The following is a 25,582-nucleotide window of genomic DNA, read 5'->3' on the forward strand; positions in this document are numbered from 1 at the left end:
AATTGTTCGCATTCAGAACCATGGCAGACATCTGGAAGTTTGCATTCAATTGCTTCCTGTTTTTCCCTTTTCTTTCTTGGATTCACAAGGCTGGCTTTGCGTTGACATTAAATGATCCGCATTCAGAACATGGCAGACATCTGAGTTTGCATTCATAGTTTCTGTTTTTCCCTTTTCTTTCTTGGATCACAAGGGCTGGCTTTGCGTTGACATAATTGTGTCACATTCAGAACATGCAGACATCTGAGTTGCTTCAATAGTTTCCTGTTTCCCTTTCTTTCTTTTCTTTCTTGGATTCACAAGGCTGGCTTTGCGTTTGACATAATTGTTCACATTCAGAACATGGCAGACATCTGAGTTTGCATTCAATAGTTTCTGTTTTTCTTCCCTTTTCCTTTCTCTGGTTTCACAAGGGCTGGCTTTGCGTTGACATTAATTGTTCGCATTCAGAACATGGCCAGACATCTGAGTTTGCATTCAATAGTTTCTGTTTTTCCCTTTTCTTTCTTGGATTCACAAGGGCTGGCTTTGCGTTGACATTAATTGTTCGCATTCAGAACATGGCAGACATCTGAGTTTTGCATTCAATAGTTTCTGTTTTCCTTTTCTTTCTTGGATTCACAAGGGCTGGCTTTGCGTTGACATTAATTGTTCGCATTCAGAACATGGCAGACATCTGAGTTTGCATTCAATAGTTTCTGTTTTTCCCTTTTCTTTCTTGGATTCACAAGGGCTGGCTTTGCGTGACATTAATTGTTCGCATTCAGAACATGGCAGACATCTGAGTTTGCATTCAATAGTTTCTGTTTTTCCCTTTTCTTTCTTGGATTCACAAGGGCTGGCTTTGCGTTGACATTAATTGTTCGCATTCAGAACATGGCAGACATCTGAGTTTGCATTCAATAGTTTCTGTTTTTCCCTTTTCTTTCTTGGATTCACAAGGGCTGGCTTTGCGTTGACATTAATTGTGTCGCATTCAGAACATGGCAGACATCTGAGTTTGCATTCAATAGTTTCTGTTTTTCCCTTTCTTTCTTGGATTCACAAGGGCTGGCTTTGCGTTGACATTAATTGTTCGCATTCAGAACATGGCAGACATCTGAGTTTGCATTCAATAGTTTCTGTTTTTCCCTTTTCTTTCTTGGATTCACAAGGGCTGGCTTTGCGTTGACATTAATTGTTCGCATTCAGAACATGGCAGACATCTGAGTTTGCATTCAATAGTTTCTGTTTTTCCCTTTTCTTTCTTGGATTCACAAGGGCTGGCTTTGCGTTGACATTAATTGTTCGCATTCAGAACATGGCAGACATCTGAGTTTGCATTCAATAGTTTCTGTTTTTCCCTTTTCTTTCTTGGATTCACAAGGGCTGGCTTTGCGTTGACATTAATTGTTCGCATTCAGAACATGGCAGACATCTGAGTTTGCATTCAATAGTTTCTGTTTTTCCCTTTTCTTTCTTGGATTCACAAGGGCTGGCTTTGCGTTGACATTAATTGTTCGCATTCAGAACATGGCAGACATCTGAGTTTGCATTCAATAGTTTCTGTTTTTCCCTTTTCTTTCTTGGATTCACAAGGGCTGGCTTTGCGTTGACATTAATTGTTCGCATTCAGAACATGGCAGACATCTGAGTTTGCATTCAATAGTTTCTGTTTTTCCCTTTTCTTTCTTGGATTCACAAGGGCTGGCTTTGCGTTGACATTAATTGTTCGCATTCAGAACATGGCAGACATCTGAGTTTGCATTCAATAGTTTCTGTTTTTCCCTTTTCTTTCTTGGATTCACAAGGGCTGGCTTTGCGTTGACATTAATTGTTCGCATTCAGAACATGGCAGACATCTGAGTTTGCATTCAATAGTTTCTGTTTTTCCCTTTTCTTTCTTGGATTCACAAGGGCTGGCTTTGCGTTGACATTAATTGTTCGCATTCAGAACATGGCAGACATCTGAGTTTGCATTCAATAGTTTCTGTTTTTCCCTTTTCTTTCTTGGATTCACAAGGGCTGGCTTTGCGTTGACATTAATTGTTCGCATTCAGAACATGGCAGACATCTGAGTTTGCATTCAATAGTTTCTGTTTTTCCCTTTTCTTTCTTGGATTCACAAGGGCTGGCTTTGCGTTGACATTAATTGTTCGCATTCAGAACATGGCAGACATCTGAGTTTGCATTCAATAGTTTCTGTTTTTCCCTTTTCTTTCTTGGATTCACAAGGGCTGGCTTTGCGTTGACATTAATTGTTCGCATTCAGAACATGGCAGACATCTGAGTTTGCATTCAATAGTTTCTGTTTTTCCCTTTTCTTTCTTGGATTCACAAGGGCTGGCTTTGCGTTGACATTAATTGTTCGCATTCAGAACATGGCAGACATCTGAGTTTGCATTCAATAGTTTCTGTTTTTCCCTTTTCTTTCTTGGATTCACAAGGGCTGGCTTTGCGTTGACATTAATTGTTCGCATTCAGAACATGGCAGACATCTGAGTTTGCATTCAATAGTTTCTGTTTTTCCCTTTTCTTTCTTGGATTCACAAGGGCTGGCTTTGCGTTGACATTAATTGTTCGCATTCAGAACATGGCAGACATCTGAGTTTGCATTCAATAGTTTCTGTTTTTCCCTTTTCTTTCTTGGATTCACAAGGGCTGGCTTTGCGTTGACATTAATTGTTCGCATTCAGAACATGGCAGACATCTGAGTTTGCATTCAATAGTTTCTGTTTTTCCCTTTTCTTTCTTGGATTCACAAGGGCTGGCTTTGCGTTGACATTAATTGTTCGCATTCAGAACATGGCAGACATCTGAGTTTGCATTCAATAGTTTCTGTTTTTCCCTTTTCTTTCTTGGATTCACAAGGGCTGGCTTTGCGTTGACATTAATTGTTCGCATTCAGAACATGGCAGACATCTGAGTTTGCATTCAATAGTTTCTGTTTTTCCCTTTTCTTTCTTGGATTCACAAGGGCTGGCTTTGCGTTGACATTAATTGTTCGCATTCAGAACATGGCAGACATCTGAGTTTGCATTCAATAGTTTCTGTTTTTCCCTTTTCTTTCTTGGATTCACAAGGGCTGGCTTTGCGTTGACATTAATTGTTCGCATTCAGAACATGGCAGACATCTGAGTTTGCATTCAATAGTTTCTGTTTTTCCCTTTTCTTTCTTGGATTCACAAGGGCTGGCTTTGCGTTGACATTAATTGTTCGCATTCAGAACATGGCAGACATCTGAGTTTGCATTCAATAGTTTCTGTTTTTCCCTTTTCTTTCTTGGATTCACAAGGGCTGGCTTTGCGTTGACATTAATTGTTCGCATTCAGAACATGGCAGACATCTGAGTTTGCATTCAATAGTTTCTGTTTTTCCCTTTTCTTTCTTGGATTCACAAGGGCTGGCTTTGCGTTGACATTAATTGTTCGCATTCAGAACATGGCAGACATCTGAGTTTGCATTCAATAGTTTCTGTTTTTCCCTTTTCTTTCTTGGATTCACAAGGGCTGGCTTTGCGTTGACATTAATTGTTCGCATTCAGAACATGGCAGACATCTGAGTTTGCATTCAATAGTTTCTGTTTTTCCCTTTTCTTTCTTGGATTCACAAGGGCTGGCTTTGCGTTGACATTAATTGTTCGCATTCAGAACATGGCAGACATCTGAGTTTGCATTCAATAGTTTCTGTTTTTCCCTTTTCTTTCTTGGATTCACAAGGGCTGGCTTTGCGTTGACATTAATTGTTCGCATTCAGAACATGGCAGACATCTGAGTTTGCATTCAATAGTTTCTGTTTTTCCCTTTTCTTTCTTGGATTCACAAGGGCTGGCTTTGCGTTGACATTAATTGTTCGCATTCAGAACATGGCAGACATCTGAGTTTGCATTCAATAGTTTCTGTTTTTCCCTTTTCTTTCTTGGATTCACAAGGGCTGGCTTTGCGTTGACATTAATTGTTCGCATTCAGAACATGGCAGACATCTGAGTTTGCATTCAATAGTTTCTGTTTTTCCCTTTTCTTTCTTGGATTCACAAGGGCTGGCTTTGCGTTGACATTAATTGTTCGCATTCAGAACATGGCAGACATCTGAGTTTGCATTCAATAGTTTCTGTTTTTCCCTTTTCTTTCTTGGATTCACAAGGGCTGGCTTTGCGTTGACATTAATTGTTCGCATTCAGAACATGGCAGACATCTGAGTTTGCATTCAATAGTTTCTGTTTTTCCCTTTTCTTTCTTGGATTCACAAGGGCTGGCTTTGCGTTGACATTAATTGTTCGCATTCAGAACATGGCAGACATCTGAGTTTGCATTCAATAGTTTCTGTTTTTCCCTTTTCTTTCTTGGATTCACAAGGGCTGGCTTTGCGTTGACATTAATTGTTCGCATTCAGAACATGGCAGACATCTGAGTTTGCATTCAATAGTTTCTGTTTTTCCCTTTTCTTTCTTGGATTCACAAGGGCTGGCTTTGCGTTGACATTAATTGTTCGCATTCAGAACATGGCAGACATCTGAGTTTGCATTCAATAGTTTCTGTTTTTCCCTTTTCTTTCTTGGATTCACAAGGGCTGGCTTTGCGTTGACATTAATTGTTCGCATTCAGAACATGGCAGACATCTGAGTTTGCATTCAATAGTTTCTGTTTTTCCCTTTTCTTTCTTGGATTCACAAGGGCTGGCTTTGCGTTGACATTAATTGTTCGCATTCAGAACATGGCAGACATCTGAGTTTGCATTCAATAGTTTCTGTTTTTCCCTTTTCTTTCTTGGATTCACAAGGGCTGGCTTTGCGTTGACATTAATTGTTCGCATTCAGAACATGGCAGACATCTGAGTTTGCATTCAATAGTTTCTGTTTTTCCCTTTTCTTTCTTGGATTCACAAGGGCTGGCTTTGCGTTGACATTAATTGTTCGCATTCAGAACATGGCAGACATCTGAGTTTGCATTCAATAGTTTCTGTTTTTCCCTTTTCTTTCTTGGATTCACAAGGGCTGGCTTTGCGTTGACATTAATTGTTCGCATTCAGAACATGGCAGACATCTGAGTTTGCATTCAATAGTTTCTGTTTTTCCCTTTTCTTTCTTGGATTCACAAGGGCTGGCTTTGCGTTGACATTAATTGTTCGCATTCAGAACATGGCAGACATCTGAGTTTGCATTCAATAGTTTCTGTTTTTCCCTTTTCTTTCTTGGATTCACAAGGGCTGGCTTTGCGTTGACATTAATTGTTCGCATTCAGAACATGGCAGACATCTGAGTTTGCATTCAATAGTTTCTGTTTTTCCCTTTTCTTTCTTGGATTCACAAGGGCTGGCTTTGCGTTGACATTAATTGTTCGCATTCAGAACATGGCAGACATCTGAGTTTGCATTCAATAGTTTCTGTTTTTCCCTTTTCTTTCTTGGATTCACAAGGGCTGGCTTTGCGTTGACATTAATTGTTCGCATTCAGAACATGGCAGACATCTGAGTTTGCATTCAATAGTTTCTGTTTTTCCCTTTTCTTTCTTGGATTCACAAGGGCTGGCTTTGCGTTGACATTAATTGTTCGCATTCAGAACATGGCAGACATCTGAGTTTGCATTCAATAGTTTCTGTTTTTCCCTTTTCTTTCTTGGATTCACAAGGGCTGGCTTTGCGTTGACATTAATTGTTCGCATTCAGAACATGGCAGACATCTGAGTTTGCATTCAATAGTTTCTGTTTTTCCCTTTTCTTTCTTGGATTCACAAGGGCTGGCTTTGCGTTGACATTAATTGTTCGCATTCAGAACATGGCAGACATCTGAGTTTGCATTCAATAGTTTCTGTTTTTCCCTTTTCTTTCTTGGATTCACAAGGGCTGGCTTTGCGTTGACATTAATTGTTCGCATTCAGAACATGGCAGACATCTGAGTTTGCATTCAATAGTTTCTGTTTTTCCCTTTTCTTTCTTGGATTCACAAGGGCTGGCTTTGCGTTGACATTAATTGTTCGCATTCAGAACATGGCAGACATCTGAGTTTGCATTCAATAGTTTCTGTTTTTCCCTTTTCTTTCTTGGATTCACAAGGGCTGGCTTTGCGTTGACATTAATTGTTCGCATTCAGAACATGGCAGACATCTGAGTTTGCATTCAATAGTTTCTGTTTTTCCCTTTTCTTTCTTGGATTCACAAGGGCTGGCTTTGCGTTGACATTAATTGTTCGCATTCAGAACATGGCAGACATCTGAGTTTGCATTCAATAGTTTCTGTTTTTCCCTTTTCTTTCTTGGATTCACAAGGGCTGGCTTTGCGTTGACATTAATTGTTCGCATTCATGTCAACTCTCAGCCGCTTAAATATTCGCCACCTTCTGCTCTATTCTTTATGACAATTTTTGATTAATAAATTTTTGAGTATTCTACAAACCGTGGCAGTTCAGATAGTACGTATTTTTATCGAATAAACCATGTTTTGTTGTAGGCGTATGCTTTGCAGCAAAGTAGGATGATTAGAGCATTGATGTATAAACCATCAGAGGTAACTGATCGTCTAGTTTTGATTTTTTTTTTTCAAACACATATTCTTGTTTCCTTTGATTCGTTTTTAGGATATGTTATGGCAAATGCAGCTAAATATCTTGTTGTATCCATGATCAAAATTTCCAACACTAGAACATTGTTCAAATAGCGTCAGTTTTTAAACAGTTTTTGTCAAAATATGATTTTTTTTCTGTCTTTGATTTTTTTCCATGCGACTTTCGTTCAAGGCAGAGTTGGCTGTAATTTACGTGACCAAACGTGTGCACAATCGCGCGCTTGGGGTGGAACTCGTCTGATAGGGATGGAACACGATTGTCACCAAAGAAAAATCGGTGGTCGAGACTGATTTGAACCGTATAAAGATCGCTATATTTATTTTAATATCTTATTCATTTCTTATAGTTTTATTTTAATATCTCATTCATTTTCAAGGTTTCTTCAAGATCGGTGGAATTTTCTAACAAAGCAAGCAGCAAAATTGTATCATTTTATGAGGAATTCAACAAAGTTCTTCCCAGAGACATCGCAGAGGATATTTTCATAGTTGTGTCAAGCATTTTGTCGTCAATGAGGTATTCTTAGCTCTGTTTTCCTGAAACCTTTTTCAAAATTTAGGAGATTGTTAAAGCCATGTGCTATTGAAACCGAATTTATAGATTAAAGCTCACAATTTTCAATTTAGTTTTTTGTTGAAGTGAATTTTTTGTAAGGCTTTCACTGCTAATAATTTCTTTTCAACATTTTTTCCCTTTTTGATGCCCATTCAACTGATTTTTACGCAAGTCCTTTCATTTTGAACAGTTCACATTTCAATGTGATAATTCTGTTAGTAATTTTCATTCAGTGCTTTCTAATAAATTACTTTTAAAGGCCTCGTCTTCCAAACAGTGATATTCATTTTGCATTTTCACATTTAATCTCGCATTTCGTTATTTCCAGTAATTTTGCTTTCAAAGTTTGTAATGATAGTAACATCTAGACTAGTATTAGTAACTGTCATTTTAGCGACTTCCATTGAAAGTTTTTACTTCTAATCATTTCCTCTTAGCAATTTTCATGCTATTTGATAAGTAATTGGACAAGTAATTAGTGTAATAAGTAATGAATCACATTTAAGTCGCAGGAGAAAGCAGGTATCAAAGTTATCCTACACTGGACTACTGGTGAAAGAGACAATGCGCATTCATGACAGCGTAGTCAAGGTGTCCCTTTTTTATATTTCATTATAAGATAGTAAGACTACTTATGTGTTGAATAAAAACTATTAACCAATGGTGTACAAGGCATAGCTGACTTTCCAAAGACGAGTAGGTAAAGCGTACTAAGTGTAACATTCCTACCAAAAAATAGAATGCTTGTTGTGACACAGCTTGCAATGATACCTCGTGACTGAAGTCATTATCAAATATTATTATTTCAGTTGCATTTAAAAAGTCCTTTAGCTTTCATAGTGACCAAGGCAAGAAACTTCCTGTCGTATGCGATCTTTTGGGAAGTTTTCATTGTAGGCATTGTAGGCTTTCGGATGAATTAGTAGATATTTCTTAGAAAATATTGCAGTTTTCAAGTACATGCTTCTAAATTGCGGTCTTTGCTCCTTGTCGAGGCTCCGAATGTCGAAGCTGCAAAATTCACGCAGTAACACAGCTTCTACTCCTTTCAGGCGCTACGACGCGTCGCACCAATGACTGTTCTCAAGGGTGACTTCATCACCACGATCTTGAAAATTCACCAAAGGGGCGTTAATGGAACTCTTTCGAACAACGGTTGCTCTTTCACGTTGCCTGCAGAATTGGGAAGGCTGATAGTGAATGAAACAAGGGACATTGGCAATATCTATTCAAGAATGAGTGTTTACGAAAATAATCCATTTGTATGGGCAGCAAAAGAGTACAAGGTTGGTTACAATCAATAGTTTATTACCGTACGATTCTTACCGCGCGTATTTAGTAAAAAGAAGGCTTGATACAATTTCTTCTCAAACATCTGGCTTTCCAGATTGACAGTTATAGAAGTAAGCAAGCTTCTCTGTTATGTTCCTTAAAGTTCTTCAATAATTTGGAAAGACGGCAGTGGGTTTTTCGATTTAGATGTGTTTCTGTTTTTCTGCCGGCAGAATAGTCTAGCTGTGGTGAAATAAGAGCAACTTATGCATGCAAATAAATTTATTGCTTTCTATGCCACCTTTTAATTATTGTATTCTTAAGTAAAAAATATATTTACGTTAAAACGTGTTCTCGTTGCAGATTGGCACAAAAGTGGCAAGTCTTGACTTCAAGAATGCATCTGGCGCACCAATCAAAGTATCAAATTTAACTGAACCCGTTATTGTTAAACTTCCAGTCCGGCATTCTCTGGCAAGTGTAGCTAGTTGCGATTATTTCTTTATTAAAATATTCAAAAGAGTTTTTCAGTGGCGAATTAAAGCAGGCAATGGAAATATTAACAGAACAATCATTACTATACATAGTATGACGAACAAAAGGGCCAGGGTAGCATCTTTTAAACTTGTATGTGATGGTGAACATAACACTGCAGGTCGGCATGTGTGATGTGTTTGGGTATCATTACTTTCAAGTTACTAAATATCTAAGCTTCTGGATGGATTTTGAAATTTTCTTAGTTAATATTATTTATTGGTTACATGTTAAAAAGATTTTATCCCTAAATCGCTTTCTTTACAGTTAAGGGAAACAGGAGAACACACAATAGCAATGGCAAAGATGAATATTCATGAATTCAATTTGACAAAGTCCAAAAAATCAAGGACGTTCATCAGAATAGAAGAAAAGAAAGAAGGGAGGGACAGTGATCTCGTTGCCATAAAAGCAGTTGTAAGGTAACTTTAAAGTTTACAAAATGACGTAGAAATCCTACAAACCTACAAATCTTGTTTGGCGAAAGGTTTCGGCAAAAGTGAGGAACAAAACACTGAACTTGTTGAAACAAAAAATATTTTATATTTTATTCTGGTTCTTTTAATGATGACAAAAATCGCCACTAGGCTGGAACCGTTAAGAATCATGTAAACTTCATGGTAATGATGAGGGTATACTTAAGAAAATCAAAGCTGATAAATGAGGTTTGCACGGTCAGTATGATGAAATACAAAATTTCTATAAGGAGGTCTTGGTGTGAATCAGGAAAATTGATTCCTGAAAAACTTGGTAAGAGCGTTAATGCTGCGCCAGAGCAGAAGCGTATCACAGCACGAACCCCAATTGCGTGTATACAAAGTACTGCTTAGCGGATTATTCAGTAATTTATCATTGGATTGAAACGAGGACGGGTGAGACCGTAGATTACAGGTTTGGAGGAAGATCAACAACTGTTTGCAAATCTGAGTTTGCGTTGAATATGATCAAATTTTTTAAACGTGCCAATGATCTCTAACTGATATCTGCTCTGGAGCCTTCTTGTAACGCATAAAATTGAATTGCAGTTTTAATGAGAAGCCAACTGAAAGGCTGTACAACAGAAGCCTCGAGTTCTTCCACAACGCTGCATCTTTGCACCTCGCTTCTAACGTGGGTAAGTGCTTTATGCTGTACATGAACATGAGTAAACATTTTCAGTCTGCTTCCTCCTTTGATTGTAGCTTCTAAAAATACTATCGAGTGAATAGGTGCAAGGATGGCTCTGTGTAAAGGGTCGCTGACTTCAAATACAAGGGTCCATTGTTCGAGTCCCTGACAGGACCAAACTTCCACCTAGAATGAGGAGAGCCGCCAGCTCTATGTAATTCCAGGCGTAGAAATCAAGGTGTGGTCCCATTGCGAGGAAGAACCAAGACACTGCTCGATATGCACAGCTTTTCAGTGTTCTAAAAACTACCTTCGGATGCTAGGTAGAAATAAATACAATTAGAAAAAGAATAGAGAAGTTAATGAATATTTCCAATTAAGATAAAGTCATAAGTGCAAGTAGTTTTATGGTTTTGTTCGTTAATCAATGAGATTATTTTTTATTTTTAGGTTTATCGAAAGTGTTTGTTGGTGTTTTTATGAAGCCAATAGGACGTGTACCTAAAAAGGTATCGGTACTTCTTAATCGTTTATATTATGATGAATTCGATTCCAGTTATTTTCCACCAGTTTGGGTTCCTTTGAAAGCCTTTTCTGATTATCTTTTTGCTCATATTTAGACCCATCGCCAATCGTTGGGCTATAATACCTAAACCATAGTTTAATGATTTTTTTCCTACGCAAGAATAATGCCTGCTCTCATTATAGCTTAACTAGAGAGCCGTCACCAAAGGGCGTATCAGGGGGAAAACGCCAGTGGCGATCACTGAACTTGCGCCCCTCTAACCACATGACAACAATATTTTGTATTTTTATTACCCCTGCTGCGGAGTTTATGTTTTCACTGGTATTCATTTTTTATTTGTCTTTGAGCAACTTTCAACAAAGTTTATGAACAACTTTTAATGAAAGTTTCAGGGAAGTCAGTAAGGATACAATTAACTAATGACTTGATTTTTGAACAAATTTTTTTGCGGTACAGAATTTGAAAATGGCTTTGAAAAAAGCAAACATTTTACGTCATACTAAAAGCTTTTTCGTCTGACACTCCAGATTGTGCAAAACTCTATAATGACGACATGTTTCGGATAATTGGCAGAGCCCGGTCGTCCTTCCATCTAGCAGTTTTGGAGTCGATCTACATAAAAACGAAAAAGCCGCCATTGTGTAGACAAAAGGAGTTCGTTTTCTCTCTTGGACTCCATTGGTAATTTTTCTTTAGGCACGCGGCACTGATTGGTCAACCATACCGGTCTTGCGCTTGCGTTTTTCTGATTGGCCTATTTCGATCCACAACTGGGTATATGTTTTTCATCGTGTTCTTTCGGAACCTTATTCTGACGGTTTATGCTCCGAGGAGTGTCAGACGAAAAAGCGTTTAGTATGACGTAAAATGTTTGCTTTTTTCAAAGACTTGATTTTTCGAGTAATGTCCAAACCCAGGACTCTATCACAGGATTTCTGCCCTCCTGCCATGCCCTAGATACGCCATTACCACAACTAGGCTTTACTTCCTTCCAGTTAGAATTGTTTTTATGTGGTTTAATTGTAACTTGAATTTCAATGCTTCAAGCATATGGTACAACAGTATTCTGTATCTTTTTTTCTCAATCTACCATTAACCAACAAAGTATATTCCTTGTAAAAAAAGATCCAACAGAAGAAAAGAGGTTCATTTAACAAAGTTTTCAGCAGTTTATTAATTTTGACATTTGTTTGTTTGCAGACAAAACAAGCACAACCAATTAAGTATAGGCTCGATGTCTTCTCTGTGAGTTGCAAGTTTTGGGATGAAGTTGATGATAATTGGAGTGACGAGGGTTGCGAGGTTGCTCTCGAATCAACAATGAGAGAAGCCGTCTGCAAGTATGCCACTTTTTTAATTTCCCAGAATTCATTTTTGCATAAATGTTCTTGAATATGCTTTGGAGTGAAGAGTAGGATTATTTTGAAGCTGCAACACCGAGTTTTGTCGCTCATTAAATTTGCAATGAGCCAAGTCTCATTTCGTTTCTAAGTCTCATTTCGTTTCTGAATACATTTCTTAATCTCAGTACGAACAGGAGGTGTGTGATTTGCCAATGATAATCTTTAGTTATGTCAGAGGCTTGTGGCCTTGAAAAGAGAATGAACGGCGCCTTCTCTCTTATTTGTCACCCGCAAACGCTCAATGTTCCAATGTTTGTTTTAAGTATGCTGTTTTTAGTGTAGTACCAAAAGGCTACCATGCTATTAGCTTCATTTTTGCCTGTATCAAGCACAGTGTTTTTATCCTCTCAATGGACAGCTTTCATGTCTATTTATTTATTGCCCTTCTCCAGGTGCAATCATCTTACTGCTTTTGGTGCACAAGTTAATGTTCTCAATGTTTCCGTCGAAGTCAAATCTTTAGTCAGTTTCAAAAGGTGGGTAGTGAAAGTGATCAAGTTTTAGATGTTTCATCTGCATCACTCTGATATGACATTAGCGATGTAAAAATCTTTTGACACTTACCAACAACAATATGAAATAGGGTGCCACTCTTGATGTCGAATATTATGGCATCTAATGCAAAAGAGGCTGCAAGGTATGAGATTTACATGAAAAAGTCTTGATTCTTAAATGGTTTTAAAGAAAGCCCGAAAAGCAATATATCAGGTAATGCAAAGAGCCAAGCAGTTCTCAGAACCATAAATAATTTACTTTCGCAAAAAAACAGAATTCGTTTCCGCTGTTGAGTACGTTGTTCTGAAGAGATCTATGTTAGATTTAAGCTATTCGTTAAAGAACTGTTGCTTTATTCTATTCTGAATTCTGAAGGGCTTATAAGCGTTATTTTGGATAATTTCTCCTCAATGAAAATCGACTTTCTATTTTAATGTACAATCCGCTGCAAAATGAGTTTTTATTTCTTGTTTCAGCAACGACGATCAACATTTTGTTTTGGCAGTCATTCTCTCAGTTCTCTGCACGTACCTCATTCTGATAATGATCTACAAATTCACCATCAAGTCGAGGCAGTGGGACGAATGTGTTGCTTATCTCCCAGACAACCACCCTGCCGACCTGTTCAGGTAATTCCCCACAGCAGCTATCTGTAGTGATCTGTATATGCTGATCTCGGATTGACCTTGTGTCTTGGCATAACTTGTATCAGTAAGTGTTTTCTAAGTATTTCAGAAAGCTATTATAATCGTGATAACTGTAATTTCTTTATAGGTACTTGGTCGTTGTAGAAACAGGGAGCTCACACGATGCAGGCACAACCGCAAGAGTGAGTTTTTAATAGTTTAATGACTTTTTTAATACTTGAGCAAATAGAAGATCCTTTTATTGAATAAGCAGTGGCTAGGCATTGTATAAATCGAATTGAGCAAATCGATATAAATCGAGCAAAATGATACTTGTAATCCAGAGTAGAAAATAGAAGCAAATATATTTCTTGGCAAACGATTGGTTGTTGTCATATGATCAACAAAAATTCTCCCTGATAGGTATCCATCGTAATTTATGGTGAGGAGGGGCATTCGCAAATTAGGGAACTCACCTGTCACAATGGAAAACAATTTAAAAGGGGTTCAGCTGACGTCATCATAATGAGGTAGGAGTCAAATTATCACGTTTCGCTCAGTTTCTATCTTGATAGCAGAATTTTCGCGCAAATGGTTTTCATCAAATGCTTGATATATATGTTATGTAACGAATCAGTGCAAGAGAAGCGGATAATTATATAATGTGAACAGTTTTTTTATCGGTATAGAACTTGAAAATGGCAGAAATTTTATAACATATTGGCTGAAAGCTTTTTCGTCTGACACTCGTCAGACGTCAGAGCATAAAACTTCAGAATAAGGGTCCGAAAGAACATGATGAAAAATATATACCCAGTTGTGGATCGAAATAGGCCAATCAGAAAAACGCAAGCACAAGACCGGTATGGTTGTTCAATCAGTGCCGCGTGCCTAAAGAAAAATTACCACTGGATTCCAAGAGAGAAAATGCACTCCTTCTGTCTACACAATGGCGGCTTTTTCGTATGTATGTAGATCGACCCCAAGTTATCTAACAATTTTAGTGTTTGCTGGTAAAACAAATCTTTTTTTATTTAATTTGAACTAGCAAATAATAGGGGAGCAGATTACTTAAGCATGTTTTTCGTCATTAGCTTTCCAGATTCCCTTGGCGACATTAAGAAGATCAAACTGTGGCACGATAATGAAGGATATTCTCCAAACTGGTATTTGAAGCAAATTTCTATTGTCGATTGCCAGACGGAGAAAATATGGTGAGTGAATTATGATAAAACTCTGGTAATTGCTAAAAATCTCGCCAAGTAAGCGTGAAAGCAGGGGGCTGACCTGGTCTAGCCCCAAATAACGCATAAGATTTCTTTTAAATTTCGCCATACTGTAAACACTTTAGTACCCCATTCCTCATCCGTAATTTACTAATTGGCCCCTAAAATTACTTTGAAATTGATATTTAACAATGGTAGTAACTTTCCTTTATCCATACCTAGGTACTTCCCTTGGAACAACTGGTTGGCAATCACAGAATTGACCAGGGTGAGCCGAGCAAAATTTTATCAAAGAATTCATTCTTACGCTATAATGGAAGTACATATAGTACACGTAAGATGTAACTGAATATATGAGATTTCAATTTTGTTATCTGAAAACCGCACTTTAGAGAGAAGAATTCTTTTGAACCTTGCTGATTACATTTGTATTTTATAGGCAGACTGCCAAATTCCAGCAGAGAAAGAACCTCATAATAACAATGTACAGGTATGTGACAACGTACAACGTTCATCTTTATACTTTGATAAGGAAAACAGGCTTATGTTTGTGACACTGTGTGTTTGCGCACTGTGTGTTTGTGACACTGTGTGTTTGTGACACTGTGTGTTTGCGTACTGTGTGTTTGCGCACTGTGTGTTTGTGACACTGTGTGTTTGCAACACTGTTTGTTTGCAACACTGTGTGTTTGCAACACTGTTTGTTTGCAACACTGTGTGTTTGCAACACTGTTTGTTTGCAACACTGTGTGTTTGCAACACTATTTGTTTGCAACACTGTGTGTTTGCAACACTGTGTGTTTGCAACACTGTTTGTTTGCAACACTGTGTGTTTCTGACATTATATGTTTGCGACACTGTGTGTTTCTGACACTATATGTTTGCGACACTGTGTGTTTCTGACACTATATGTTTGCGACACTGTGTGTTTCTGACACTATATGTTTGCGACATATAGTGTTTCTGACACTATATGTTTGCGACACTGTGTGTTTCTGACACTATATGTTTGCGACACTGTGTGTTTGCAACACTGTGTGTTTGCGCACTGTGTGTTTGTGACACTGTGTGTTTGCGTACTGTGTGTTTGCGTACTGTGTGTTTGCGCACTGTGTGTTTGTGACACTGTGTGTTTGCGTACTGTGTGTTTGCGCACTGTGTGTTTGCGCACTGTGTGTTTGCGTACTGTGTGTTTGTGACACTGTGTGTTTGCAACACTGTTTGTTTGCAACACTGTGTGTTTGCAACACTGTTTGTTTGCAACACTGTGTGTTTCTGACACTATATGTTTGCGACACTGTGTGTTTCTGACACTATATGTTTGCGACACTGTGTGTTTCTGACACTATATGTTTGCGACACTGTGTGTTTGCAACACTGTGTGTTTGCGCACTGTGTGTTTGTGACACTGTGTGTTTGCGTACTGTGTGTTTGCGCACTGTGTGTTTGCGTACTGTGTGTTTGTGACACTGTGTGTTTGCAACACTGTTTGTTTGCAACACTGTGTGTTTCTGACACTATATGTTTGCGACACTGTGTGTTTCTGACACTATATGTTTGCGACACTGTGTGTTTCTGACACTATATGTTTGCGACACTGTGTGTTTGCAACACTGTTTGTTTGCAACACTGTGTGTTTCTGACATTATATGTTTGCGACACTGTGTTCAGTGGCATCTCATTGTATCATCCCCGAATCAATGTGACTCTCCTTGGAATGATTATGTTTTCTTTTAGACCGTTTTTGAAGGAATTCTAGACTACCATCTTTGGCTGTCAGTCTTCACTGCGCCTGGTCGAAGCATCTTTTCAAAACAACAAGTTGGTCTGCTTTTTTTGGTTGTTTTTTTGTTATGATATTGAAAATTTAAATAAATTTTTGAATTTAAAAGCTCGTCCTGATCTAAGATGCCTTTACTAAGGTCGAGCGATTTCGATGTAAATGAAAGCAAATCCTTTTTGTTGTTATTTTCTCATTTTTCACACGTATGCCGGCAATTTTATTGATTTCCACAGAGAATGACACTTTGCTTGGCTTCCTTGGTCGGCTACATGATGGTAATCGCCGTGTTACTGGCAAACGAGCAGGTGATTTCTTTCAATCGATTTTTTCTCCCAAGAAATAAAATTCTTTAGCCTGTGAATTTCACCTGAAAAGGTTTTAATGCACCTCTCATATATGCCCAGATATCCAAACCTGTGCAAATGTTTTTGTTTATGAAAAGTACATGCAAACGTTTTAGGGATTGTACATAAGAAGCTTTTATAGGCTTTTGTGGACCTCGTTTATAAGGTGCAAATATATTTTTTCTGGTTCAATCTTACAGTTAAACACATTGCCAACCTCAGCAATGAACTATCTAGGTGTATGTGTAGGTGCAACTATACAAATTGCAATGTTTGTGTAGATAAAATGAAGACATTATTTCCGGTATCACTCTGCTTTCTAGACTGTGGAAATTCTTGGTTATTGGGATATGAAATGGTCATCTGTTGTATTGAGCCTCATTGTAACGGCAGTTGTGTTTCCGTTTCAAGTTATCTTGGAGTCATTGTTTAGATATAGCACGGTATGTGTATCATTTTTACACTTTAGTGTGCAAGCGAATTTTTAAGAAATAGCCTGGTCTATGTTAGTTGAAGATTGATTTTCTCAATTAAATTGTTGATTTTATTTCTTAAATACCCAGTGCCAAAGAACTGCTTTTCAGAAGCATTAAGAACGTGAATAAGCGTAGAATTCTGTCTATTATGTAATGTCAGTTGAACAAGTTGTAAGTGAATAATTGCAAAAAAGAATTATTTCCTTCCAATCCTTTACGAAACATTCTTTTTTGGTCATCCTATGGCTCGGTTTCTTATCGACAATTTACTATAGAACGAAAATTATATACTACAAATTGATGTGTGGAATTGAAAAGAATGTTGCTTTGGGGGAAGGTATGATACTACTGGTATTGAGAATAAGAGCTGAAGAGAACTGATCCAGTATTAAATATTTTGATTGCTTTTAGTAGGCATTGTCAGAGACTCAAAGAGTAAACATTATAAAGAATTTTGTTTTCAATCAGGATACAAACGAACAAAAGAAGCAAACGGAGGAGAAGCCGCGATTAAATGAAGATCTCACTTTTAAAGAAGGTATCAAGATAGAAAACGTTTTTGAAATTTTAAAGCGCGTGGTTAAGTTTAATTTTACTGACGTTTTCTTTTGGGATATGTCAAAAAAAACTTCAGTTCTTACTTTTCGTATTATTCGAACTTTTCGTATTATTTTTGCAGCTAAGCTGAGAATATTTCTTGCTTTACTGAGTTCTTTTAAGTTTGACACATAGTTTCTTAGAAAAAATTTCAGTTTAAGTATTCAGTTTAAGTATTCAATTCAAATATTCAGTTAAAATATTCAGTTAAAATGTTCAGTTAAAATATTTAGTTAAAATATTCAGTTAAAATCGGTTAAAATGTTCAGTTAAAATGTTCAGTTAAAATGTTCAGTTAAAATGTTCAGTTAAAATATTCAGTTAAAATGTTCAGTTAAAATATTCACTTAGAATATTCAGTTAAAATATTTAGTTAAAATATTCAGTTAAAATGTTCAGTTAAAATATTCAGTTAGAATATCCAGTTAAAATATTCAGTTAAAATGTTCAGTTAAAATGTTCAGTTAAAATATTCAGTTTAAGTATTCATTTAAAATATTCAGTTTAAGTATTCAGTTAAAATGTTCAGTTTAAATGTTCAGTTAAAATATTCAGTTAGAATATCCAGTTAAAATATTTAGTTAAAATATTCAGTTAAAATATTCAGTTAAAATATTCACTTTAAGTATTCAGTTAAAATGTTCAGTTAAAATATTCAGTTAAAATGTTCAGTTAAAATATTCGTACTAGAAAGACAGTGATGTCTGCTTATCAAAGCATATTTACCTTTTTTAGACCAACAGAAATCTCAAGGGGCTCTGTTTTTCATGGAAGTCAATTCTGCAATCTATTCATCACAAAACATGCTGGTGAGTATTCTGTTTGCGTTTTTTTTATGATGCTAATCATTGCCCGCGCTTTAGCAATGCTAATTTTTGCATATGTTTGACAACTTTAAATTGCGCAGTATTCTTTGGAAGCTGTCAAACATTACCCTGTGTAATCGATTCAGCAACCTGCTTAAGCGATACCTGCCTAAAATCTGTTACTAGGAATCTGTTTTTTCCCTGAAAATATTTTCAATTACTTTGATCTTTCTTTGGCTTTGAAATTGGTTGAATGAAACTATCTAGCCTCTCTTACATTTTAATAACCAAGCAGTTGAAGCACAACCCTGACTGGTAACAGTTTTTCCTGCACTGGTAATCTTCACTCTTTTAGAATTCCCTAGGTCTACTTGACATGTCGATCCTGTGGCCTAGTTAATTACACAGTTGCCTCTTAATGATGTAGGCGGATATGTACTGACTCGAGCTTTTTGTTCATTGCTGAATGGAACATATGAATCAGAAATTAGATGATGGGACAGGAAGGCCTATAATCACTGCCAAAAGTCTTGGAACAATAACGTAGATTTTCAAAGGCAACTTCAACCATCCCCCCCTCTCCCCCTAAAAACAATGTTGATTTACTATAGAAAAAAGAACGGGTTTATGGAATATGTTTTTTCTTGTGGCTTGTTTGATATTTTCCTTTGCTTTCAACATTGTTTTTGGGAGAAAGGGGGACGGAAGTAGTAGCATTCAGGAAAACAAATGAAAAATAGAAAAGCACAGCGCAAAGTGTTGGGTGTTCCAAGTAATTTTGGCCGTGATTGCAGGTACCTTGAAACAAAGAAACGTTCCTTGTCCGTTGGAAGGTGTTATTGAAACCTAAAATACTTTGCAGAAATGGAGCGATTTTAAATTTTATTACCTTAATGTCTTTGATTTGTTTTCTTTATATGCATTTTGTTATATGCCTTGATAAGTTATGTTTTGCTTGGTATTAGTGCAAGGATGATAAAGATAGTATTTTGGAGCTGAAAGAGGGCTACCCAGGTATGGTGTCATGTCTTTGATTTGCTACTTTGTCGATACTTCCTTGTTTTATGACTGAGACGCACACATGCAAATTATGAAATGTTGATTATCTGAAACTAGACAAGTGGGGGAAAAAAATTCGATAAGGCGAGGAAAGATTTTGTTTGAAGACCCCAATCAAAGCTTAAAGTTGCTTACATAATGACGCGAACACAATTTTGCCTCCCTTTTTCGATATACGATTTACGATTAAGCATAATTCTATTTCCTTGCAGCTACAAATGAAAGGCAAATTTTTGCCTTCCCAGTCTGGTTTCAAAACGTTTGGGTTTTGCTTTGCGTATTGTTTTCCTTCTCGGGAATGGCTATCACAATGTGGTATAGCAACAGGTTCGTGGATTCGTTTGGTTTTCAGTCAGTTCACTGAGATAACAAGCAAGCATAAGAAGAGAAATTTAACAACCATATGGTGCATACTTGATTGGGAAGTAATAACTTCTGCATAGTGCATTTTCGTCAACAAGGAACCAAACTCCTTAAAGTGCTAATTGATGTTCATATCATAGTCATATTGTTAGGAAGACATTTTGGTCCGCCGTAGCGAATTTCGTTTAGCATGAAAATTGCAATTGATCAGAATATTCCTGTAGTTAGATTTATAACTATTAATAGCTTAAAGTTTAAGTGACTCACCGTAAAGTTTTATTAAAGTTGTAAATTTTGTCCAATTAAAATTTGGTGCGTTTTGTCATTGTTGTAAGCATTTGAAAGACATTAATTTGTCTAATTAATCAGCATTAATCGACTTCAATATGACATCGCAGAAAAAATTCATTGTTTTTTTTAAAAGATTTATATTCTCGTCAGTCAAACGAGCTTTAGTTTGAGAAAGAGTAAGAATTGTTAGTTCTTAAATATATGTCACTTCTACCAGCTCGATTTGATTAATATTTTCAGATTTGACAGCAAAACAGTCTTATTATGGATACAAGCTTTATCGTTGTGTTTTATTTGTGGCGCTGGTATTCTTGAAGTTTTAAAGGTATCAATTGACTCTTGATTCAATTCTGTGATGCCTTAGATTGCATAATTTGAACAAACCCTCTTGTTCATATTAATAACTGTGTTATCTTAAGACATAAAATGAAATCACTTTTAATACCATAGCAACGTATAGAAAGGTCAAAAAACTCTAGAAGGATTTTTCATATCATTTACTCAACATGATGAGACGTGAAGTCCTTTAGCAGTTAAGATTCCTAGCCTAGTGTGATTTTAGCTTTGACAACCTTTAGAAACATTCGAACTAATTCTGTCGTATTGCCATTTAAGATCCAACATAAACCTGCAACAGTTTAGGAAACAAATAGTCTGTTTTACATTGATAAGTTGATACGATAATTAATTGATATGGTCACTATACTGCAATTAATAAATGAAAATCGTTTTTTAAGCTCCGTGTGTGGATACGACGCCTTTAACCAAACACTTTTCCAATTTCCCACCCTGTGATTTTGTCTGTGCCAAGCAGATAGACAATTTTCGCATATTTAGATTATTTTAATAAATTTGATGACAGTTGAAATTGATTTTTCAAGGCGATGTGTTTCGCATTAAGAAAATTGTATTTGGTGCAAAGTAATGCGATAATCAAGATGTACCTGGAATGTGCCCGTTTGTATGGAAAAGCAACTTTGAATCAGTTCACTGGTACTAGTGAACCAAATGAAAAACAGGTAATGAACCAGGTTTTTCATGTTCTGCCAAGGATTTCATCCATTCTCCTATGTGACCTTGTATTTCTTGGTTCAAATATTGACTGAGTGACACTGCACAAGTTTGATTAGAAGACAATCCTCGTATGTGACCTGAACGTAGGCAAAGTGACTGTTGTGGAGGAAGCCTCCCGAGCCAAGAGTGTGATCAGGATGATTCCTTACCTTTATTTCTTCTCTTTGTTATCATCTGGTTAATTTGGAATACCTTACCTTCTTTTTAATAAGCTGCCAAGGATCTATGTATATATATATATATATTTGAAGCTAAATCAATCTGGTCTTTTCCGTTTTGTTTAAAACATTCTGCTTTAAAGTTTTCCACTCTGAATGACAGTCTCATTTGGAAAATATCAAAATTGATTATCTCTTTAGTCTTAGTGATGTATGTTAATTATTGCTTATGATGTCTGATGTATGTTTCAAGCCTTTTTCAAGTATATTAAATTTTATATCACATAAAACAGTTGCCTGACGATTACAATAAGCGAAACAATTGGAGTTTCAAACATTTTCTATATTCTCTATATACCAAATATGTACAGCTCTGCCTACAAGACGTCGGGCACTAAGACTGGTAAAACAGTTATTTTCACTACATTAAATTTCAGATACTAGCTGCAAGAGCGAGGGCACGTTTTGTTCGATTCAGTAAACCAATTTTGAATGAGAATTTGAGGAAAGCCAGGAAAAAGGCAGCTCGATGGAATTTTCTTTCTTCATTTGCTTGGTAAATCTGTTTGTTTTCCTTGAACTGAATTTATTTTGTTCGTGTTTTCATTAAATATGAATTCTACGTTTAAGACCTTACTTTGACTGTGTTGAATAAAAATGGCTAGTATAATGGTCTTTTTTAATCGTCCTCTTTTCGAATATTGTCATATTATTGCTCTTTTGCTAAAGGAACCTGTTCACGACTTCAGCATACATAACAACACTGGCAATGCTGTTAGTGCATTCAAACACCAGGGAAGAATTCCTCCAACGGACAGTAATTGAAGAGAGAGTAACCAGGTATGGTAATAGATGTTTTCCGTTTTAAACCCGACATTTTTATCCTTGTGATATCAGTTGTATTCATTTTGAGCGTAAAATGCAGACAGAACTGCTTATATTTTTTCATTCTTATTTGAAAGGAAAGTTTTGATTATTGGGTTTTGAAATACTTCAACTTTATATTTATGTATTTACATGCTGCCTTCACGTGTCCTGATTATTTTATCTTAATCAGCGATGTTAATTGGATGTATTTGTCTTTCAATCGATCAGGAACTCCGATCTATCCAGAATGGTGCAATAAAACAAAAATTCAGACTAACTTTAACGAACTAAGTTAATGTTAACGCGGGAAGAAGTGCTGATTGTAATCACCAAAAGCTTTGCTGTTTGTAATGATGCGTTTTGGTTCAGTGTTTACAAATCAATGTTTACAAAAAAAGTCCAAGAGATGTTGACGAATTCAGGCCATTTTTTATGTTAAACAACAGTCTTTGTTTGTTGTCGAGTTTTTTGCATACAATAGGTTTAGATTTAGCTTCTAAGTCCATTGAGTTGTGGATCAATAGACCAAAAGTAAATGGAACATATTGGTGCAGTATCGATAACAAGAGCAGGGCGGTTTGCTGTACGCAGATTCTGTTGTGCAGCTTTTTGACGTCAAAGGGATGAATAAAGTTCAATTGAGTGATTTTCATTGCACAAAGTTAATTCCCTGCTATATCTGATCTAATCAAGCAACGCTGTAACTGGCAATAAGTAGTGGGTACTTGTTTTTTAGTTCTTGTTTTTTGTTACTTGTTACTTGTTTCAAGTATGCCAAAGGAATGTAATATTGCTAATAGGTGGTCTGATGTTTCTTCTGATGAATTTTGGAGATTAACAACGTCTATTTTCTCTTGTCCTTTAGCCCAGTCAAAAACATTTCGTTCAATAATATTTCGACACGAGCACAGTTCTTCGACTGGACAGAGTTGCAATTAGTCGACCTGCTGCAGTGGCATTGTTGGCATCATTTGCACGGCTATCGTGACGCTTCGCTGAACCACGGCCATGCTCAAGTATGTTCTTAGTAGAAAAAGCTTCAGTTAGTTAACCTATTAGCTATCTTTCCATTCTATCATTGCTCTTGATTTTCAAGAATCTTCCTTTCCTACCTCTCTATCTTCCCTCCCATTATTCGATCATCCTTCCCTACCTTAATCCTTGCCCATCTTTCTTCATTCACTTGATAAACTTTGTATTTGTATTTGTTTCTACCTAGCATCCGAAGTTTGTTTTAGGGACACTTGAGGCCATGATCGATTTGACCGCACCTCGGTTATTCCTACGCCTGGAATAACAGAGGGCTGGCGACTCCCCTTAATCTGGGCGAAAGTTTGATCATGTCATAGACTCGAACCCCAGACCCTTGGACCTATATTCCGCGGCCCTAAGCATTAAGCCGTCTTGGCACCTCGCTCTCATAAGCACACATTCAACAAGCATATCCAAGAGTCAAAGGTTTTCCTTGCAGCTTCCTGATTTTAATACTATGTACACCTTTGGGCCAGCTTGCTTCGAAAAACTAGACAATTTAAAGAAAGCAGAGATGCCGGAAATTTCAAACAGGTTAGATTATAAAAAATTATGTTTCTGTTGGGTCTTTTACCATATATTTACATTACTTACTTATTTCTTTGTTCTAACATTTGATATTCTATCTCATTTCCCTTTGTTGGTTCTTTTTTATTAACTCTTACTGTTTTTTCTTCGTCCTTTTCCTCCTTGTAACTTTTCTTGATCGTCTCCCTCTTCCTTGGCGCTTTGTTATCGTTTTCTTATCTTTTTACCCTTCTTATACCCTTCTTTTCTTCTTTTTCTTCTACATCTTCATTTATCTTCATTTTGTTTGTCATTCTTCCTTTTTTGTCGTCTTCATTTTCTCCTCATTTTATTCTGCTTCTTCTTTCCATTATTTTCTGTCTTTATTTCATTTTGTTTTTATCCACTTTCCTTGTTAATCTTTTGTTATATTTTTTCTTCCTATCCTATGTAACCTATTTCTTATCCTTCTGTTCATCTTCTCATCTTCCTGTTGTTCTTTTCTAACTTCCTTGTCATTCATTCTCCTCTCCGAAATCCTCTTTTTCGCTGTTTTCTTACTATCCTTCAATTCCCATCTTCCTTATGATTTTTATACCATCCACTTATTCGTGTTTTTCTTATGTTTCGTAAATATAGCCTTTCAAACTGTCTTACCATAGGTCTGCATACAATGTGACTGTATTTGGCCGAAAAGTTCTCCTCATTGGTACTAGGTAATCAAACGACCTTGCAATTAATAAACTGCAATTCTGAAAATAGCCTTAAGAAAAATGCACAGTGACTGTGTTAAAGTTGAACAGAATTTAAAAACAGCGCCGCCTTAATCATGCGTATCTACCGGAATTCATTAAACTCAAATAAAATCATCGATATTCTAGGAATCAAATGATGGCAGTGCTGAGGTTGCTTCGTCGCTCTGACTGGTTCAATAAGAAAACCTCTTTGGTTAAGATATCCTTTTCTTACTTTCATCCGGAATCAAGCACCTTCAGGTAACGTTTTTAACGTTAGAAATTATAACTTGTCATAATTTTCCAGACACATATTGTTTGTAGATACTCCTAAGCAGGGCTTCTTTAGGACAGTTAGAAATGATTTTTTAATAAAGGGGTTTTTTTCAGCTTAATTCTAGCAGTTCAGAAAAATATCAAAACGCCTCTCGTTATTGGAGATTCTATTATTCGTTCCAGCTATGTTCAACTGTCAACTAAAATTTCACCAGTTGGGAAACTGGACACGGAAGTTCAAGTAGAAAGCATGACCCCCTTTACGCAGCTTGGCACAGTACGATATGTGATAATTGCTTTCAAGGTCAGTACGATTATCGAACTCTCCTTTACTGTAATGTTGAGGTCATATTAGAAATCTGCACAAGACCCTTGCCGCGTTTCAAATTTGACTTACGGTTAATGAATTAGATAAGCTATTTCTTAATTTTCCTGTTCACGTTCATCAGGCCTTCTACCTGCAGAGACCCGTCCAATACAGGGATGGTCAGAAGAAATGGCCTGGGATTGTGTGTTGTCATCACACGCAATGTTAGCGTTTAGGCGTGTTGTCATCGCACGCAATGTTAGCGTGTAGGCGTGTGGTGTTTGCACCATAAAACTCGAGCTACGATTTTTCTAAACAGGTTTCATAAAACCTATCAAAAGTAAGCAGTTATTTGTTAGATCAAGCAGAAACTTTCAGCGTTTTTTGCAGTGTTTTGCAGTGTTTGTACACCACATTCAACTCTCCCAACTATGATCAGAGGTGCATAAAATGTTGCAGATTTCATTTTTAAGTCGTGTATCATCTGCCATGTCATGCAGAAGAAGAGACAGGACAAGGAATCAATTAATTTACCCCATTAACAACACAATTTAGATTTAGGTCTGCAGCTATCCAAATTTTGTGGTCACTTTGGTTTGAATGGTTGCGAGCGATCTGCCGCACGC

General features: G+C 36.8%; 1 protein-coding gene across 2 annotated transcripts in view; it reads left to right on the plus strand.

Annotated features, from left to right (window-relative positions):
* The first annotated feature begins 6,230 nt into the window (after positions 1–6,230).
* The window catches only part of LOC148958352 (polycystin-1-like protein 1), a 29,121-nt gene continuing 9,769 nt past the window's right edge, over positions 6,231–25,582 (plus strand). The window contains exons 1-32 of one of the 2 annotated variants that reach the window (XM_089113072.1): positions 6,231–6,480; positions 6,915–7,054; positions 7,600–7,684; positions 8,146–8,379; positions 8,729–8,839; positions 9,167–9,321; positions 9,925–10,013; positions 10,457–10,515; positions 11,733–11,872; positions 12,328–12,411; positions 12,907–13,059; positions 13,205–13,259; positions 13,480–13,586; positions 14,151–14,270; positions 14,505–14,550; positions 14,722–14,772; positions 16,020–16,103; positions 16,299–16,370; positions 16,733–16,852; positions 17,354–17,423; positions 18,218–18,291; positions 19,254–19,302; positions 19,560–19,674; positions 20,242–20,326; positions 20,883–21,020; positions 21,671–21,789; positions 21,963–22,073; positions 22,966–23,116; positions 23,572–23,666; positions 24,302–24,355; positions 24,521–24,634; positions 24,833–24,953. In XM_089113072.1, the coding sequence (XP_088969198.1) occupies positions 6,448–6,480; positions 6,915–7,054; positions 7,600–7,684; positions 8,146–8,379; positions 8,729–8,839; positions 9,167–9,321; positions 9,925–10,013; positions 10,457–10,515; positions 11,733–11,872; positions 12,328–12,411; positions 12,907–13,059; positions 13,205–13,259; positions 13,480–13,586; positions 14,151–14,270; positions 14,505–14,550; positions 14,722–14,772; positions 16,020–16,103; positions 16,299–16,370; positions 16,733–16,852; positions 17,354–17,423; positions 18,218–18,291; positions 19,254–19,302; positions 19,560–19,674; positions 20,242–20,326; positions 20,883–21,020; positions 21,671–21,789; positions 21,963–22,073; positions 22,966–23,116; positions 23,572–23,666; positions 24,302–24,355; positions 24,521–24,634; positions 24,833–24,953 (3,234 nt within the window). In that variant the 5' untranslated portion in view covers positions 6,231–6,447. The remainder of the gene's footprint in view (positions 6,481–6,914; positions 7,055–7,599; positions 7,685–8,145; positions 8,380–8,728; positions 8,840–9,166; positions 9,322–9,924; positions 10,014–10,456; positions 10,516–11,732; positions 11,873–12,327; positions 12,412–12,906; positions 13,060–13,204; positions 13,260–13,479; positions 13,587–14,150; positions 14,271–14,504; positions 14,551–14,721; positions 14,773–16,019; positions 16,104–16,298; positions 16,371–16,732; positions 16,853–17,353; positions 17,424–18,217; positions 18,292–19,253; positions 19,303–19,559; positions 19,675–20,241; positions 20,327–20,882; positions 21,021–21,670; positions 21,790–21,962; positions 22,074–22,965; positions 23,117–23,571; positions 23,667–24,301; positions 24,356–24,520; positions 24,635–24,832; positions 24,954–25,582) is intronic. The other variant, XM_089113073.1, reaches the window with a different exon arrangement.

This window comes from Rhopilema esculentum, chromosome 16, assembly GCF_057945365.1.
Source record: "Rhopilema esculentum isolate cy_ngs chromosome 16, ASM5794536v1, whole genome shotgun sequence".
NCBI lineage: Eukaryota > Metazoa > Cnidaria > Scyphozoa > Rhizostomeae > Rhizostomatidae > Rhopilema > Rhopilema esculentum.